A 16,692-nucleotide genomic window follows, 5' to 3' on the forward strand; every position below is an offset into this window, starting at 1 on the left:
GCCGCGATTCGTATCGGGTGGATGTTTCGGCGATCACGACCCTGCAGCTCGCTGAGCACACGCGCGAAGACGCAATTAGAACTTGGTGGTGAATGCGTTGGCCAGATCGTATAGTTTCTGGTGATGTCAAGTTGATAAGCCAAGTTCAGGTTTCGTGGTCGGTGGATTGGTAGGATCCAAGCTTGCCGCGTCATGTTTGGACTGCGATGGCTGGTAGCCAGCCTCCAGCAAAGTTGCCAGCCCCCCTGCCAGCACCTCGGCCTGGCAGAAAACCTGACCTGACGACAAGATGCATTCTCTTTCAGTGCGACTTGTCCTTCCCTTCTGCACACTTCTCTAGCTCGTACCACCGCAGCCTTTGTTGCATTCCCTCGTTGTTGCGTGCTTCCTCCCTGCGTCGAGTGTTATCGATAGAGTGCCGTTGCCAGGAAACCGCCGCCGCCGCCCTCAATAACGGACAGGGTGATCGAATATCGCGTTTCAAGCGGGCTCCCTCGACCTGTCGCCCATCTTCCAGCAATTCGGAGCGCAGGACCCAGTGCTGCGCAAAAGGCAAACCCCTACATCCCCGATCGGCCTTGCCCATTCCTGTCCTCCGGCGAACCTAGCCCGCCAGACCATGGCCCCAGCTGCACATGCAGGCATGCATGGCCTCGACGCCGTTAAGAGCCCCAACCCGCTCGCCCTGCAGTCTCCGCAGGCCTCCCATGCGACCAGTATCTCGTTGAGAGACCGCCGAAACTCACTGCACCCTCTCCGACAGAACGCTCCATCCATCGCAGAGCAGAAGGTGGACGCTTTCGACGACGTGGACATCTCAGACTCCATCCAACCGCCACCTTCCGCACTCACATCGGCGACTGCCACTGCCTATAACCCGCACGGTGAGGTGCCCTCCCCTCTCGAGAACTACTCCTCTTCACCCCGTACATCACACCAAAGATCTCTCACCGGCACATTCTTCGACAACTGCCAGCCGCTTATCAATCGCGCCACATCCACACTCCAACAACATACTTCGCGCACATCTTTCCACTCACCTACCAAGTCACTGGCGAGCTTCATCCCTTCCAGGAGCGCACTCGAATCGAAGGCAAGCCAGCCCAACATCCGCGCGGGTGCAAAGGCGCTGCAGAACTGGTTCAACGGCGCGACTACTGGCGCAAGCGGACAGGTAGCATTTGGTGTGGGGATACGACAGGAAGACTCAGATTCAGACGAGTACGATTCGGAGGAGGACGACATCGACGACAACATGATGAGTGGCATCTTCAACCGTGGAACCTCGCTCACGCGCGCGTCCAATGATTCGCAGGAGCCCCGTCAGGGTCCAACCTCCACCAAGCGCCCCGCGATGCCTTTGTCGACGTCAACAGCGAGTTCGAGATTCGCTTGGCTGCTCAACACACAGAAAAATGCAGCAATACCGCCGCCCGTTGCCTCGCCTACCTACCACAATCCCGAGGACGAGCTACTCAACCTCAACATCTCGCAGGCGCTGTTCCCGCACGGCCCTGTCGATCCGCTTGCGCCTTCGTCATTCAATGACCTCCTCTCGACTGCCGAATCGCTGCTTTCCCGATACCAGACTTCGTACCGCCAGCTCTCCACCGCGCTGGTAGATGCGCGCGCCGAGCAGAGCGCACAGGACGACGAACTCGACGAAGCAGATACACGGATCATGCATCTGAAGTCACAACTAGAGACCATGGCAGCGCGCGCAAACGACCAGGACGAGCAGATGCGCAGACTCATGGAGGAGCTCATATTCGAGCGGCGCGCCCGAGAGGAGGAAGAGGCCGCGCGGAAGCAGAGCCTCGCCATGGTGCGCAGGGACACGCACCACGACACGCAGGACGCAGACAGCGTGCACAGCCCGCGCCGGCGAAACCGCGTGTCCAACTCAGATGTTAGTGTTGACTCGGGCTTCGAGTCCGAGTGCGAGACCGACGCCGCGAGCATCTTCTCGCGCAACAACTGCCTCAGTCCGACCGGCACGGATCTTTCTTCGGTGGCGGAGACGGACGATAGACAGACCACGCCCAAGGGCAAGAAGCCCGCGCTGCAGACCCGGAGTAGCACGTACGACAAGGTACGGGACGGGACGGCGCGTCTGGAGAACAACAACGGCTGGGGCTGCACCAACTGCGAGGGCGGGTCGCAGGCGGCGGTGTGGGGGCGGCTAGCGAGGGAGCGCGAGGAGAACAGCGTGCTGAGGCGGCGTGTGGGCGAGCTGGAAGAGGCGGTTGAGGGGGCGCTGAATGTGGTGGATGGGCCGTGGGGCATGTAGATGAGAAGTATTGGATTAATTCCTGTGCACACTGGTAGGGATGGATTGGCAGACTCGTACAGGCGTCTGAAGAGGGCATTTAGCATCAGATTGCGTTTTGCTTATTGCATTGTATGGCATTGCATGGACTCAATGCCGCATATCTCGACCTCGAAGGTCTTGGAATCAACCAACGATTTAGTCCTTCTACAAATTTGCGACGCCACTCCACTGACCCCTCCACCTTTTCTTCAGGCTATCGTACAAGTTCCGCCTCCCTGTCCCTGGAAAGGCTCACACGTCACTCCCCTTGCCTTTGACATTGCTCTCCGCCCCAACGCCCGGCGTGCCCCGCGCTTCGAAATCCTCCTCATATCGCCGCCACACTTCCATATCGCGGCGCAGGCGCTTCTGGTGGCGCACGTGGTGCTCGTAGGCAATCATGCGCTTGTCGGCTTCGATCATGGAGCCGAGGATCATGCCGGACATTTGGATGTAGCTGGGTGAAAGGTTAGGACAGGGAGAGGGTCGAAGTTGGGCTGGGAGGATGGGCAGAGGTGCGGAAGGGGTCAATAGAGGCGGACTTACACTTTGAATTGGATAGTGAGGCCGCGGTAGACGGGAGAGAGGGCGTAGGCGACGCCGCCTGCTACGGCGGAGAAAGCACCCCACTGGAGGTGAATGTCAGCTGCAATTTCTGAAATTGAACGTCGCAATGTTCATGGCTGTATAAACATCATATGCGCAGGTGCAGGTGCTTTTAGGAAGCACGTGAGCAGTTCAGCGCCTAAGAGCCCTAGAGCAGTTCAGGTATCTTGTACCAATCCATATCTTAACCAAATCGCTCACTCATTACCGTGATCCCAACTCTTCGTGATTACATAAAATGTAACACACGCGGAGGACAGTCAACGCTGATTTTGAAAAGGTAGAATAGCAACTGACCTTTGTCGCACCCCATCCTGCACCTCTCGCGGCTTCCCACGCAGCAGCATTCGTCTCTTCGTCTTTACTCAAGCTGGCACGTTGTCGCGGCCCTGACATGATTTGATATGGTCTGGTTCAAGGCGATCCTACCATTAGGTTTCGACCTCTTTGGAGCTGTGTATGGTGGGCTCGCGAGCTTGATATGGTGACATCAAACTGCTTCGGCAAGTGGGTCTTGCCGATAGTCGTCGGCCAATGATCACGCCGAGTGGCCTGAGGACCTGGCAGCCACCTCCGTATTTCTAAATCGTAGGTGGAAGCTTCCAACTGAGGGCATTCGAGTGACACTTTGCGCAGAAGAAAGCACATCAGAACGTGGTCCATCGTGCCGGCCGGATTGAAGATGGATGGAGCTTCAGCAAGCTTTGACCAATCAGACAGTCGCGCACGGGATAAGGTAGGGCCGCCCCCGCCCCACTGCGCCTTCCTTAAAGCCAACCGTGGCTTTTCTTTTCTATTTCTTCCTCCAGGCTGCAGCTGCAGTTCTCGTAGCACCACTCCTTCACTCAACTCTCGTTCGACTAACAGCAGCCCACCATGGACGTCTTCTGGACCTTGCCGCCCGTCACGCGGACCATCACCGCTGCGGCTGTCGTGGTGTCTGCGCTGGGATACGCGCACATCATCGACCTGATGAGGTTCATCTTCATCCCGCAATATGTCTTCACCACGAAGATGGCACCGCAGGTGTGGCGGCTCGTCACGGGGTTCTTCATAACGAAGAAGAACATGGCGATAGCACTGGATCCGTACTTCCGTACGTGGAGCCCTGCGCTCTGCCAGCCCGCACTAACAACGCCCAGTCTACCAGTACGGCAGCGGTCTTGAGCGCGAGTCGTCGCGGTTCTCGCAGCCCGGCGACTTCTTCGTGTACACTGCGTTTGTCGGCTCGTTCATCGCCGTAAGTAGCCTCTTCGTCGCGCCTTGCGCATACGTATTTTCCGCGTCTTCGGACAACCCCGACTATCTGCCCGCCCAGTTACTATTGCTGAAGCGGTTCCTGAATTCGGGGGAGAGCACCCTTGCACAGTACGCGCCCCGTCATTCGCATAATCCAAAAGGGGTTGCGTGGTGTGTGAGCATGGTGGGAATGCCATTTGAGAAGCACAGCGGACTCGCAATTCCGCCGTGCGGTATTGGCTCCCTACATACCTTCACTTTCTTCTCTTGCTACTGTGACGTGACAACGAGGCTTGAAGTTTGTCGCTGACTTGCTTCAAGGTGCTTGCAGGTTACTTCCTGAGTGCATGGACGTTCCTCCCCGCCCTCACCCTCGCATATGCGTACACGTACGCCCAGGACAACCCGACGCGCCAAGTCTCCTTCTTCATCCTCACCTTCGACGCGAAGTACCTGCCGCTCGCGCTCATCTTCTTGACAATGATCATGGAGAGCGCAGATGCGGCTCTCGCGCAGGCGACCGGCCTCATCGCGGCCCACCTATATGACTTCCTCACGCGTATCTGGCCCACCTTTGGTGGCGGCACAAACTACATCACCACGCCCGCGACCGTGAAGCGGTGGTTTGGTGGAGGCCCTGGGACACAGCAGGCGCGAGGCTACGGGTTCGCTCAGGCGGCTCGATCAACTGCTGAGCCGCCCGCCGCGGCTCGAACGACTGGTGCTGCTCCGCAATGGGGCCCTGGACGTCGGCTTGGCGAGTAATTGTGTTTTTGGAGTTTACGGATGCCCATGCATCATGAAAGCACAGCATAGTACTGGAGTTGGTCATGTAGTGATGGATACAGATTATCCGTCCACAAGCATCTTTTGAAAACTTGGCAACGCAATCAGTTGCCTGAATGAAACTTATATGGAGGCATGCAGTATGAGTTATAGTTCCAATCCGAACGCATATCCGAACATACTTGTGCACAAATGTTGACAAACCAGGAAGTGGCAACAAACAAACATGGACTGCCGCTCGATGTCTTTACCTTGTCGGCTTTTGCAAGCCGCGATGTGGTAGAATCGATGAAAACACCCCGTTGCGTTGTCAGGCCTTACGTTTACATTTCCCCTACTGCACGGGATGCCCCCTAATGAATTCGTGTGATGTACCAGAACACTCATTTCAATAGAAATCTATCTTGCACTCCTGCACCCCACCACAGATTTATTGAACCGAACTCCCCGCCGGATTCCTCGGCCCATCCACCGCCCTCTCCACGTGTCCCGCGATCCCGTCCTCCCGTCCTTGCTCGCATCGAACTGGCTCCCAATGACGCCCTCTTTGCTCAGCGGCCCGCCAATCTTCTGCCCAATCTGGCCGATGGCGCCGTCCGGGTTGAATTGCTTGCCGATGGCGCCGGCGGAGGAGATTATGGACGGGTTCTGAGGTGTATTAGTACAGAGGAAGGGATGGGCCGGATAAGGAGGAAGAGGGAGGAGGCGGACCTGCTGCGGAATGGCATTGGTGCCTTTCTTCTGGCCGAGCGCATCCGCGGCGGAGGTCGTGTTTGCGGACATGTTGGTCGAGTTTACAATGTTGCTAGGGGAGCCGATTTCGATGCCGTGCTTCGGCATAGATTCGTTTTCACGGAGTAGCGTGTAGTAGGAGCTGGAAGAGGGGTAGTTGTAGTGATGTGCTCATGCTGCGAGAAGGTATGGTGTGGTTCGGGATTATATCTATATGGAGGTGATAATCTGTGCGTCACGGATGTTCATTGTGAGTGGTGATGTCATGGTTATGGCGGTGGGCGCCGCGCAGAGATGAGATCACGGGGGTGTCAAGTGTTTGACATGTCGTATTTGATGTCGGTATAGGCTATTTGTGAAGAGGGATTGACGGATGGATGTGGTGGTGGTGGTCTTGCGGGCGGGTTCGGGCTCATCTATCATCCATGGTGGCGTCTTGTATTGTCAAAGGATCGTGATTGAAATCGTTGATATATTCATATTGAATTGGAACTGGGTATGGACAATGTTTAAGGCGTGTATTCTGTCGTAGAAAGTTTTCAGAAAGGTTTCTCTGCACCCTGACCTTGAGGTTGAGCAAGAGGAGAGCGGTCCTAACGCCCCTTCGGCGGGCCTCTTCTCAGTGTGGGGAATCTCAGAGGTAGCCGTAGCTTCGCAATAGTATGGCTATTACTCTCTGCTTTTGTGATCTTGAGTTTGTTGCGGTCGGCCTCAGTGGGGACATTGAGTCGGCAGCCCAGTTCTGAGAAATACTGCTTGATTCTATTTTGGTCAGCATTTCATTACTCATGTACACCGCCGTTGTGAAACGTACTGCTTGTTCTCAATCTTGAAGTCTTCTCGCAAGTCGTTAACGTCAACCTCGAAATCGTCGACCATGAGCGCTGCGGCACAGGCATGGGTCATCAAGTTGTCAATGTTCCAGCGCGGCAGTTCATTAGTTCTGGATAATGTCAGCCCATGTACCAGGACAACTTCCAGTGGACGTACTCTGACGCGAACTTCCTCCTGATAGTGTTGCTTAATGATGCCGGCACGTCGTCGCCCATGGCGGTCTCGAATTTGCCCTTCGGGGGGATCTTCTTTGCTCCTCTGCCGGGTTTCGCAATGTCGTTGAGCTTCACACAAAGCAGTATAAAGCGTAGCAGCTTCAGCTTCTGATACTGCTTATTCTTGACCAGTTTCGATATGCGCTTGGCAACGAATCTGCTGCGAACCTCGACACCAGTGCCAGCCTCCGAAGCGCTGACCCAGTCGCTGACCTCTATCAGAGCCATAAGCTCTTTGCCAACGACGTTGTCAACTGTATACACATCGATGGGGTATTCGGCAGTCATGTTCGCTTTCGGGCGCGGTTTCGACTCGTCCACGGCGGCAGCCAGCTCCTCGGAAGTAGGCATCGCAGCCGTTGCTCCAGACATGCCTTGCAGCACGTTCTGCGCGATGCCCTCATCCTTGGCCGCGTCTCCGCGCTGGATAGCGTTCTGGGTCATGTCTTCAATAGCCTTCCGCGACCTCTTAGATCCGAATTCCGCGGCAAGCGCATGTCTCTTCGCGGTGAAGGTAGATTGTGCCGCCTCAATCCTGGCCTGTCTGTTGTGTAGCTCGTCTGCTTCGCTCCGGAGCGAGCTCCTCAAAGTGACTCTCTTCACGGGCATGAGCTGCATCTTGGCGGTTGCGGGGTCGTACACGCCGATGTAGTCCTTGAGCCGGCTTTCCGCGCTGCCATCCTTCTCTTCGCGCGCAAGGTAGTCGAGGCGGGAGTGGTCGGATGATTGGAGGAGCAGGTCGGTGTGGCTGCCTTCGGGGAGAAGCTTGGTGCGCTTGTACGATTTGAAAGTGATTTGTGAGGGAAACTTGAGGCCCGGTGTTGATGCTATCATACTGTAAGCTGCCTCATCGTATCGCGCACACAAGCCCGAGCAACGTACCTATAATAGGACCTAGCATCTCGTCATTGTCGACGTACTGCACCTTCACGTTGCCGTGGGCAGGCGCAATGGCGGCCTTTTTGGAGGGCCGCTCGCCGCCCTGCTCTTGTCTCTTTCTCTTCTTATCGGTACCCATTCTGCTGTATTGCAAATACTGATCTGGTGCGGTGGTCGTGTGTTGTCGTCGTCGGCGCGCAGGCCAAAACTTTTTGGAACGCCAAGATTTCGCTCCGACTGGCAGCCACGATGTGGCGGTGCGCGTCCTTTCCGGAACTGACGGCTAGCGTGAACGCCATCCCTGGTTACGTCTTTCTAGAACCGTGACCGCGACTACGCGTGCAGTTCAATCTGCACCAGTCTTCAATCCTATCTCTCTGTTTGAAACCTTCTTCTGTATCATTCGAGAGCTCACAGACAACGATTCTAGTCTTCTTGGCGATACAGCAGCGCTCTATCCTTTCGAACACAAGCATTCCACACACGCGATGTCTGGTCTACTGAACAGCGTCCAGTCAATACTGGGGAAGCTATGGACCAACACGGCCAATGGCTTCGACAAGATACTCCCACCAGATAGGCGAGATGAGCTGCTTTCAAAGCTCCAGGACTTCGCAAACAAGAACCCCAAACTTGCCGTAGGTACCCCTGCCAATGCTCCCTTTGTGGGAATCACATCGTTGCATCTTCGCATCGTCGTCTTATCATATAGCACGAGCAACTCCAACAATTCATGTCATAATTTTAAAACTAACCCATTCAGGCATTCCTAGCCACCCACGTCGTCCTCACGGTAAGCGAATCACCTGGTGCAAATGGATGTATTCTTTCGTGCGGAGGAAAAAACATATTTTTCGCTGGGACATATGATACATACCCGACTCCTATTTGCCTGAAACTAATTTTGCACCGTCAATTAGGGCATCCCCCTCGTCCTTTTCACCTTCTTCATTCTCTCCGTCTTCGTCTTTTCCCTCATCACCGCTCTCCTCGCGAGCATCCTCGCCGCCGTCTTCTTTACGTTGTTCATGGTTGGCGTGGCGCTGTTGTTCCTCGTACCTACGCTCTTCTTGACGACGTTCACGGCGAGTTTTGTGTTTCTGTGGGGGCTGGGAGGGTGGTTTGTGCTGAAATGGTGAGTTTAGTATTCGAGCGTTGGGGTACGGCATGGATGCTGATCGATTCAGGTTCACGCAAGAGGGAAGTGCATCAGATAGAAAGAGATTTACCTCTAGAGCCGACGGATTCACTGGTGGTCGCGCGGAGTGGGTGGGCAGAGGGGCGGGTGAGAAGCGGGTGCTTACGCACAGTAGCGACGAGGAAGGAGCAGAACGGCAAAGCGACAGCCACAGGTTGAGCGAAATGGCGAATGTAAAGGCGAGTGGAACCGCTGCTGGAAGGGAATTGGAGAAGGTCACGGAGAGCCTAGAGGACGAGACGAATCGACAGCCGCTCCACTTGCCTGTAAAGATCCTGAAGATCGTTGAAGCCGAGGAGAATGCTGCGGGTGCAGAGAACTCCGTAGTGGCTGATGCAAAGGAGACAGTGGGCGGCGCTGCTGAAACTTAATGATTCACAGGGGTATTGCTGAGCATGCTTGGAGTTGTCATTATGTGAAGGGCACGCGACACTATATCATTTACTTTTGTACGACCAATTGACGAAACATTGACTACCGATCTACTACTACAACCTGGTTGCATCCCTTGGTCGTCCATCCAACCAACATGAATCTATCCATACGGCCATTACTCCCACCTATGCTCCAGCGGTGTAAACCGATGGGTTCTCCGCGTCTCTTCATGAAGCTCCTGCACCTCCTCCTTTGTCAACACCCGATCAACATACCACCACCCCTTCCTCTCGGTAGGCGGCAGCCCGGCCTTTACGAGTACTTCTTCATAAACCAATCTCTTGTCGATCTGGGTGGAGTGCATGACTTCGTGATCGAAGTAGGCTTCGATATTGAGTTCTTCTAGGGGAATCAGTTTGGGGTCAATAAGACGTGCGAGCGGGTCTGAAAGAGCGGATGTGGTTTGCGTAGATGACTGCGATGCATCGACAGGTTCTTTAGGTTCGGCGACCGTGGTTGATGATGACTTGTGGAGCAGCTCTTCTGCTGCTGGCTCGTGACTCTCGGTGCTGGTCTCAGGCGTTGCACTGGAGCGATGCGGGTCGTTTCTAGGCAAGACGGTCTGTAATCGTTGGTTGAGCCGCAATCGAGTCTTGGCAACTGTAGTCGTAGCCCACCTCCGTTCGCGGCTAGGCACTATTTCAATCAGGTTGAGTGAACGAAGATGCTCAATTGCATCTACGAGGTTCACGCTTGACTCGCCTAGCTCTGCCACAAGATCTTGCTCAGGAACACCTGCGTCTCTAGATTGTGGAAGCCACTCAATGTATGCGAGGATCCGATGTTCTAGGAGGGTGAGGCCAGATGCTCGCGCGAATTCGGTTTCCTCTGTAGCGGCTGATGCTCTAGCTTTAGCTTTGCTCACGAGGTCTGGTCCATAGGTCGCTTTCGTTTCTGCCACGTCTGACAGTCTGCGGTTTTGTGATGTAGTGCTCTGGCCAACAGGCCCTTTCGCAAAACCACCGTCATCGAGGACCGTATTTATGGCTTCGTTGAGGCTGACATGTGGCTGATCCGTTACGCTCATGGAATCTGCTGCTAGAAATGACTGTACATCGAAATCTCCCAGGATTTCTGGCTGTCGGCTGTCGGGTGGAATGCCGGGAACCAAAACCTTGAAAGGATTGTCTCGGACGGGTGCGCTATGGTCCTGGTACGCGTTTTCCCAGTGCATTGGAGCCTTCATTTCCTCGTCAAAACGAAACTGATTCTCTGAAGTGTCTTGAGTCGGTGTAGCTGGCTGAGAAGGCGTAGGCGGTCTTCCTGAGGAATCTGCAGCACGTTGAAGACATTCCAATAAAGCGTCTCGTTCTGTCTGTGAGCGACACCTTAGCATAATGCGTTTCCAATGCCCAAGTCCTGTATCACTGTCTCCGGCTGTGGTGACCCTATCTATCATGATATCGACGTGCGCTTGTTCTTTGATGATCGAGTAAGACGTTAGCTTCAGCCGCCATGTAAACTTCGAAGCACGCTGGAGAATCTCTAGACTGCCTGGCCTTACAGAGAGCGACGCTTCAGACAGCTCAGCATCAAAGGGTTCCCAGCTCTCTGTCGCTTGTGACCACTGGTAGACCTTCGCAAATGCTTTCTGGGCTTGATTTTGAGGCAAAGCCAAGCCAAATTCCTCCTGGGCTGCTGAAGTTGGTACGTTCTCCGCAGCGTGCTTTATTCGCGTCAGCAGCATCTTGCAGTCCGATTGCGATCTAAGTCCAAGTGTGAACCGGGTTCTGAAGTCGTACACAGAATCATGATCTTCGATGGGGCCATCCACGACCGCAATCTCTGTGCCTGACGGCAGGTTGATGACGGAGCGAGGTGACAAGACCAGACGAATGGGTGGCTTAGAGACATTGTCATCGCTTCCCTGCCGAATCAAAATTGCGCCTCGTGTCAGGTGTAATGTTGGTACGGGAGCTTCAAAGTGCTGCAGTCCACTCGCTGGATCAGACCAGATGTATATTCGATCGAACGCTTGTTGGAAATGGGGTTGACTAGAGACAGTGACTTCGATGTTGTACACCGCATATTCCAGAATGCGACCCTTGAGTCCCAATGACGGCTGATTACTGACGAAAGGTCTGTCCCGGGTCGGGTCGCGAAAACTCTTCTCGACCGTGTGGAGAAGTTCCAAAGACAGCGGAAACACATCTGGGATTTCTACTGCCTGCGGGAAGTCTTCCACAGTTCGAAGCTGATACACGGATTGATCGGTCCGCATGTGAAGATGTCGTAGAATTTGTGCTGCGAACCGGTAGCCATCGTCGCACAGATCTCTGCCCTCTGAGTAGAGTTTGGGGATGTTTCTGCAAGTTGGGCATCCTTGGGCATGACTTTCGAAGACAATAAGCATGTCCTCCTCGGTAGGCTCCAGTGGGCGTGTATTGGAGGTAGACTGCTTTCCCGGGCCAAACTTGCGGATTTGTTCTCCTAGAGTGGTGAGTAGACCACGAGATTCTTGACGAATCGGCTTAGGGGATGAGCGAATGTTCTCAGGATCATTGACGCTCAAGTTGACAGGTGGAAAGTATGCTGGCAAAAGAGAACTGTAAACAAACTCATCGTTGGGAGAGAAGACCTGGGGATGATGACTCATGTCAGTATGTCTCTGTCAGAGATGAGTGTCATCTAGGGTACTACTGACCACGAGAACTATCTTCTCGATCGAGCTGCTTTGTTCATTCAATTCCTGGAATGCCAAAAATTCCTTTATTTCCCGTAATGCAATAGCTGCGGAGTCTCTTCTGGGGTAGTTGAGCATACCTGCATCCAGTCAGTCAGTTCTGTCCATCATGTTTGGAAAAGGACGCATCGTCTATATTATAGCGATCATATGGTAGCATATTTCTGTCTAGTTTCACGTACCTGTTCCAAGCGTGGGGATCGCTATTGATGTGACTTTCAGATTCCTCGCCATATAGAGGATCTTTCTATAAATGTCTCGTAATACCTGCAATGTATCTGTTCGGTAGATGGCGGGTGGTATCGCGTGCAGAATGTGTTTAGCAGGCAGAGCATAGCCTCCAGTCAGTACAACCTCGCCTTCCTTGCAAGGCACATGTTTAGCACATTCCTGTTGCAACTCCAGACCGCCGCCTAAGAAGACAGTTCGATCCAGTCTCCCAATGCCCGAGAATCCTGTATCGGTGCTGCTCACTTCTCCCGGTCAGCTATCATTAGGCAATGGACGTTCATTACTAGCTCACCGAGAATGTCGACCTCTATTTTTGTGATATCTTCTTTGGTGAGACACACTATACCATTGAAACGGGCTGAAGGTGTAGCTGGTGCTTCATTTGCTGGCAGGATGCCCTGCTCGTACAACCGAGCAAGGGTCGGAACTTGATGCAGTTTTACAATGTCAGTTCGAATTGAAATTGGCACGTCTCGTTGGTATTCCCGTGTCAACATGACCTCCTCAAAGTGATCATGGGTATTTTGGGGCCCTTGCCCAGTCTGTTTCGTGAGCCAAGCGCTCAGTCGAGTTCTAATTGTCTTCATCTCATGCGGTATGGGAACGTCGCGATCCAAGACGTCATTCACATGTTTTGCGAACTCCTGTGTGATGTCGACCAGTTCCACGATGGTGAGTCCCTGATAAGTGTACATGTGATCATTGTAGTCGTCCCATAGGATCTTGTGACTCGGCATCCCTAGGTTCTCCTTTGCTTTGGCAAGCTCGATCATTTCCATCAAGTTTCCGCAGATTGCGTTCATGACTGAACACAACAGTTCTATGTACTGCATCACTCGCGCTATGAGACGTTCGGTTTCGGCTCCTGATGTTATCTCTTTGAATGTCTCCAAAAGTACAGCTATACTTGAGAGCTGTTGGACCAGACGTTGCGGCATATTTGTAGCCTCAGCGTTAAATGTCTTGATGTCTTGGTTGATAAGCTTAACCTGTGTGTACACCTCCTGTATCAGAGCGCTCAGCCTGGCTGTGTCCTTATTCCCCTCGTCCGAGACAGCGGTATCCAAATCTTCCCGAGTAGGTGGAAAGAATTTGGAAAAGAAAGTGGTATATGCATGTAAATCATCCTCTGTGAACACACAGAAAACGATGTGTTCGAACGAGTGCCTCGGGTGAGCGTCGAGAAACTCGCGGACTTCCTGAAGGGCAATGCGGGCGGCGATTCGAGCTGGGAATCCAATGCCGCCTGTACCTAGGCAGCAAAAGGCAATACTCTTCAGGTCCTTTTTCATAGCCAACCTCAGAGCACTGCGATAGCCTTCAGTAAGAAGGTTGTATTCTCCCATCCCCTTACTGTTAGAGTAGTGCGGCCTTGCGACGTGGATAACATGAGTACATGGGAGGTTGTAGCCGCCTGTGAGGACAGATTGAGAAACCTGTGAGACATTCAGCGACTGCTCACTGGTTCGCACTGACCCAGATGACAGCCCAACATAGCGTGAAAGGAAGAACTGACCTTCAATCTGTCTATGCGTGAGCATTCCTCACCTAATCCTGGCCCAGCAGCTTTGTGGATGATGCTGTTCAAGGTCCAATCTGCTCTCGATGGGGCCAATCCTCGGTTGGAACTGTTGACTAGAATGCGATCTCAAGTCAGCGAAGACAAGATACTACACAACAGGTGTCAAGTTGGAGACTTGAGTCATTTTAAAGAACGTTCTGTGACGTTCGAAATCGTGTACTAGTGCGAGGGTAAAGATCAGACCTACCGATAGCGTCCACTTTTAGACGGGTGATGTCATAGTAACAGAAGGATATGATCCCATTGTAGTCATCGTTTGGAGGATAGTTTGGATCATCTCGCGGCGCCAGTTTTGAAGATCGGTACAGTGCACGAATGCTTGGAATGTCGGCTACATCCAGTATCGGCGAGATCTCTCCCACGTCTCTTACGTCTGAATGTGTTGAGGACTGCTGTGATCCGGAGGATTGACTATACGAAGGGCTTGTCTGCACAACAGTGACATCTGGATCGAATGCGACTTCCTTGCTCTCAGAGTTGTTCCAGGACTTCCTAAGGTGGAAATCTACGTAAGAGCTATTCACCGAGGTTAAGATAGATTCTTAATTTGGGAATCAGCAAACTCACTCGTAGACCGTCTTGAGCGTAGTTGGCTTGTGATCGCAATCGCTCCACTCTTTTCCTGGGCAGTGAAACAAACCATTCGCGTCGGGTTCTTGGGCGTAGAGCGGGCTAACCCTCGCCGCCTTGGTCCAATTTTGGTTGAGCGCAGTGAACTTCAATGTTTCCTTTTTCGCATCTTTCTGACGAAGTTGGACTCTAGGATATCGCTCTTTGTCAAATGTCTGCATCGCTCTGACTGCAGCATCTCCGTTCCGGAAATTGATGTTGCCGTTCCAAGAACCGTATCGCGTATAGAATCGTACTGACTGAGCACCTTCCAATGACAAGAGATACTTACGGAACACCTCTCTTTCGGCCATATGTTCCTCAACGGCCGTGTCACTTTCGTTGAAACTATCCCCTGTCTCCTGATCTTCTTCTGCATCCTGTCTATCATCTTTTTGACTGGAGAATAACAGTTTCATTCTATGCCCGCTGTCATCTGGAAGAGCGCGAATCAGCGACTCAGAGAGAAGTCCTGGTGCTCTAGCGGGGCTTTTTGGTTGCTGATCTGTAGCAACGTGCCCAAACGTAACGTCAGCATCTAGAAATAGGTCTGATGTGATTTCTTCTTCATTGCTGTAACCGCTGTAATCACTGTCCGAAGATCGACTGGCTGTAGGTATCGCCGAGCTTTCGGTGCCCCCACGAGATGCTTGCGAGCTACCCCCATCCGAGTCGTCATCCATATCAATAGGTAGCGAGAAGGCCGCTATCCTCTCCAAATGATTCGCAATGTGGTTGTTCAAGGTACCCATACCCTCTATCTCTACCGAAGCGTAGCAGATTGGACACTCTTGACGCAGGTCGAGTGTAGATGTCTCGCCAACTTTTACAATGCTAGATACCTGGCCTTCGGGCACGCTTTCCCCGTGGTGCGTTCTTAGGTGCTCTTCAAGGCCGGAATGAGATCTGTAGACCGCTTCAGAGTGTTCTGGACACCTCCATGCCTTGCGATGACCACTCTCGTGCTCTACCCAATCTCGACGACTCCTGAAAAGCTGATCAGGCGCTTGACACTCTGGATACGTACAAACATATGGTTGTAAATCTTGCAGAACATGTGTTCGCCAAGGTCGACCTTTACCATACCTCGCGGGACAAATGATGAAGCAGTAAGGGCATTCGAAATCTTTATTGCCATCGGCTGCTTTTGGTGGCGGAGGAAGGTCAATTCCTTTGCCGGATAAGTCCTTGACGGTAACAGCGTAACTGGTAACGGATTTGGAATCAACAATATCATCCAGAGATTGATGGTGATGAGTCGCCTCTGTACCAGAAAGAAGCGATTTTCCAGTCTTTTGACTTGGCGCTTGCTTAGGCAGTGCATCAAGGCCTGGTGTACCGGGCTGCGCTTCGAGGGTATCGTGCCGGTGAGGAGCCTCTGGTCGCTGTATTGCAGCAGGTGCCTGTGGCTCTTCTTGTATAGTCGAAATACCCAATTTGTCCCGATGCCTTCTCCAGTATTTGAATTGTCTCCTGCGCAGTGTGACAGCCCGCGCAAGGCGGTCAACCAGGTCATCGTTCTCCTCCGTAGGCTCACGAGCCGAAACATAAGGTACCCTGAGATGCCTCACAAGCTCCTGGGTATGGAATCTGTCAAATATTGCATACTGGCTAAGTATATCGACTCCGGTTTCAGGGTCTTTGGGTTGGTAGGAAGCCGCTTTCAGCGACCTCGTATGAACGGTAGGTGCTCGAATCCTGACTGAAATTTTGTAGAGATGATCTATGATGTCGACAACCTCTTGAAAGCGCATCCTTAACTCGGTTTTGGGAGCACCTGGATCACTTTTGTCGTCCTCGTCTTCACTAAAGAAGGGGTCATCTCCATCATCGCCTTCGGAGCCTGCTGGGCGCGACTGCTGCTCGTATGGAAGACGAACGCCAGTAACGATTTCGTGTGCTGGAGGGATTAGATACAGTAAAGATCGATGTGATAGATCGACTACCTGCGTGGAGATTTTCCTCAAGCTCATTCAGCAACTTCAACACTTCGTTCGAGAGTAGAGGTGCGTCTCGAAGTCGATAATCTAGACTGCTGTGACCCTTTTGTAAAACACCCAGGTTACCGCTCCAGACCCTAAACCTTCCCAACTCATCTTGGAGAGCTTCAAAGTCTATCGCATGACCTTGGAGAGCGCCGAGTGAGTTCAGGAGGCTCTGGAACTCGCGAACGTTGATAGCGGCGCCTACTCGGATTGCGGACATGTCTCTGATAGCTCTTGATTATGAAAAGAACATCGAATGTACGCTCATATGCGCGGACAAAATGAATACAAGTGCTATGAAAAGTAGGGTGTCATCGTAGGTGCCTATTCGACGAGACGAATGTGCTTGTGGGCTAACCGGTTGGAG

General features: G+C 53.0%; 7 protein-coding genes across 7 annotated transcripts; 3 read left to right on the forward strand and 4 right to left on the reverse strand.

Annotated features, from left to right (window-relative positions):
* Nucleotides 1-250: 250 nt before the first annotated feature.
* CC84DRAFT_1164140 (uncharacterized protein) lies at nt 251-2,470 on the forward strand. The gene has a single exon (XM_018178422.1). It carries the CDS (start codon nt 620-622, stop codon nt 2,288-2,290), a length of 1,671 nt encoding a protein of 556 aa, XP_018036036.1. The 5' UTR covers nt 251-619; the 3' UTR covers nt 2,291-2,470.
* Nucleotides 2,471-2,563: 93 nt separating this feature from the next.
* Nucleotides 2,564-3,313, reverse strand: CC84DRAFT_1175815 (uncharacterized protein; the record flags this gene model as incomplete). Its single annotated transcript, XM_018180175.1, has 3 exons — nt 2,564-2,768; nt 2,858-2,940; nt 3,215-3,313. The coding sequence occupies 3 exons, from the start codon at nt 3,311-3,313 to the stop codon at nt 2,564-2,566; spliced, it is 387 nt and encodes a 128-aa protein (XP_018036037.1).
* A 210-nt stretch (nt 3,314-3,523) lies between these two features.
* Nucleotides 3,524-5,121, forward strand: CC84DRAFT_1164141 (DER1-domain-containing protein). The gene is made up of 3 exons (XM_018178423.1): nt 3,524-4,013; nt 4,060-4,157; nt 4,478-5,121. Exons 1-3 carry the CDS (start codon nt 3,794-3,796, stop codon nt 4,919-4,921), a joined length of 762 nt encoding a protein of 253 aa, XP_018036038.1. The 5' UTR covers nt 3,524-3,793; the 3' UTR covers nt 4,922-5,121.
* A 100-nt stretch (nt 5,122-5,221) lies between these two features.
* On the reverse strand, nt 5,222-5,874 carry CC84DRAFT_1164144 (uncharacterized protein). Its single transcript, XM_018178424.1, has one exon. The coding sequence runs from the start codon at nt 5,780-5,782 to the stop codon at nt 5,342-5,344; it is 441 nt and encodes a 146-aa protein (XP_018036039.1). The 5' UTR covers nt 5,783-5,874; the 3' UTR covers nt 5,222-5,341.
* A 393-nt stretch (nt 5,875-6,267) lies between these two features.
* On the reverse strand, nt 6,268-7,741 carry CC84DRAFT_1217002 (DNA-directed RNA polymerase-like protein I 49 kDa polypeptide; the record flags this gene model as incomplete). The annotated part of the gene is made up of 4 exons (XM_018182856.1): nt 6,268-6,436; nt 6,489-6,617; nt 6,665-7,550; nt 7,606-7,741. The coding sequence occupies 4 exons, from the start codon at nt 7,739-7,741 to the stop codon at nt 6,268-6,270; spliced, it is 1,320 nt and encodes a 439-aa protein (XP_018036040.1).
* Nucleotides 7,742-7,925: 184 nt separating this feature from the next.
* CC84DRAFT_1164146 (uncharacterized protein) lies at nt 7,926-9,276 on the forward strand. Its single transcript, XM_018178425.1, has 4 exons — nt 7,926-8,240; nt 8,366-8,395; nt 8,523-8,737; nt 8,790-9,276. The coding sequence occupies exons 1-4, from the start codon at nt 8,091-8,093 to the stop codon at nt 9,169-9,171; spliced, it is 777 nt and encodes a 258-aa protein (XP_018036041.1). The 5' UTR covers nt 7,926-8,090; the 3' UTR covers nt 9,172-9,276.
* On the reverse strand, nt 9,273-16,649 carry CC84DRAFT_1259072 (uncharacterized protein). Its single transcript, XM_018184879.1, has 8 exons — nt 16,287-16,649; nt 14,299-16,240; nt 13,919-14,247; nt 13,666-13,784; nt 12,442-13,585; nt 12,101-12,391; nt 11,880-11,998; nt 9,273-11,813 (listed from the first exon to the last, which is right to left on the reverse strand). The coding sequence occupies exons 1-8, from the start codon at nt 16,543-16,545 to the stop codon at nt 9,351-9,353; spliced, it is 6,666 nt and encodes a 2,221-aa protein (XP_018036042.1). The 5' UTR covers nt 16,546-16,649; the 3' UTR covers nt 9,273-9,350.
* Nucleotides 16,650-16,692: the final 43 nt, after the last annotated feature.

The sequence above is a fragment of the Paraphaeosphaeria sporulosa genome (assembly GCF_001642045.1).
Source record: "Paraphaeosphaeria sporulosa strain AP3s5-JAC2a unplaced genomic scaffold CC84scaffold_5, whole genome shotgun sequence".
Taxonomy (NCBI): domain Eukaryota; kingdom Fungi; phylum Ascomycota; class Dothideomycetes; order Pleosporales; family Didymosphaeriaceae; genus Paraphaeosphaeria; species Paraphaeosphaeria sporulosa.

Excerpts from the sequence above, each read along its gene's own strand:
- CC84DRAFT_1259072 (XM_018184879.1), bottom strand. The coding sequence starts at position 16,545 with ATGTCCGCAATCCGAGTAGGCGCCGCTATCAACGTTCGCGAGTTCCAG. Across the intron at positions 13,586-13,665 it reads CACGCATAGACAGATTGAAG|GTTTCTCAATCTGTCCTCAC; the intron begins GTCAGTTCTTCC and ends AATGTCTCACAG. Across the intron at positions 11,999-12,100 it reads GATCCCCACGCTTGGAACAG|GTATGCTCAACTACCCCAGA; the intron begins GTACGTGAAACT and ends GACTGGATGCAG.
- CC84DRAFT_1164146 (XM_018178425.1), top strand. The coding sequence starts at position 8,091 with ATGTCTGGTCTACTGAACAGCGTCCAGTCAATACTGGGGAAGCTATGG. Across the intron at positions 8,241-8,365 it reads ACAAGAACCCCAAACTTGCC|GCATTCCTAGCCACCCACGT; the intron begins GTAGGTACCCCT and ends TAACCCATTCAG. Across the intron at positions 8,396-8,522 it reads CCACCCACGTCGTCCTCACG|GGCATCCCCCTCGTCCTTTT; the intron begins GTAAGCGAATCA and ends ACCGTCAATTAG.
- CC84DRAFT_1164141 (XM_018178423.1), top strand. The coding sequence starts at position 3,794 with ATGGACGTCTTCTGGACCTTGCCGCCCGTCACGCGGACCATCACCGCT. Across the intron at positions 4,014-4,059 it reads AGCACTGGATCCGTACTTCC|TCTACCAGTACGGCAGCGGT; the intron begins GTACGTGGAGCC and ends AACAACGCCCAG. Across the intron at positions 4,158-4,477 it reads TTGTCGGCTCGTTCATCGCC|GTGCTTGCAGGTTACTTCCT; the intron begins GTAAGTAGCCTC and ends ACTTGCTTCAAG.
- CC84DRAFT_1164140 (XM_018178422.1), top strand. The coding sequence starts at position 620 with ATGGCCCCAGCTGCACATGCAGGCATGCATGGCCTCGACGCCGTTAAG.
- CC84DRAFT_1164144 (XM_018178424.1), bottom strand. The coding sequence starts at position 5,782 with ATGCCGAAGCACGGCATCGAAATCGGCTCCCCTAGCAACATTGTAAAC.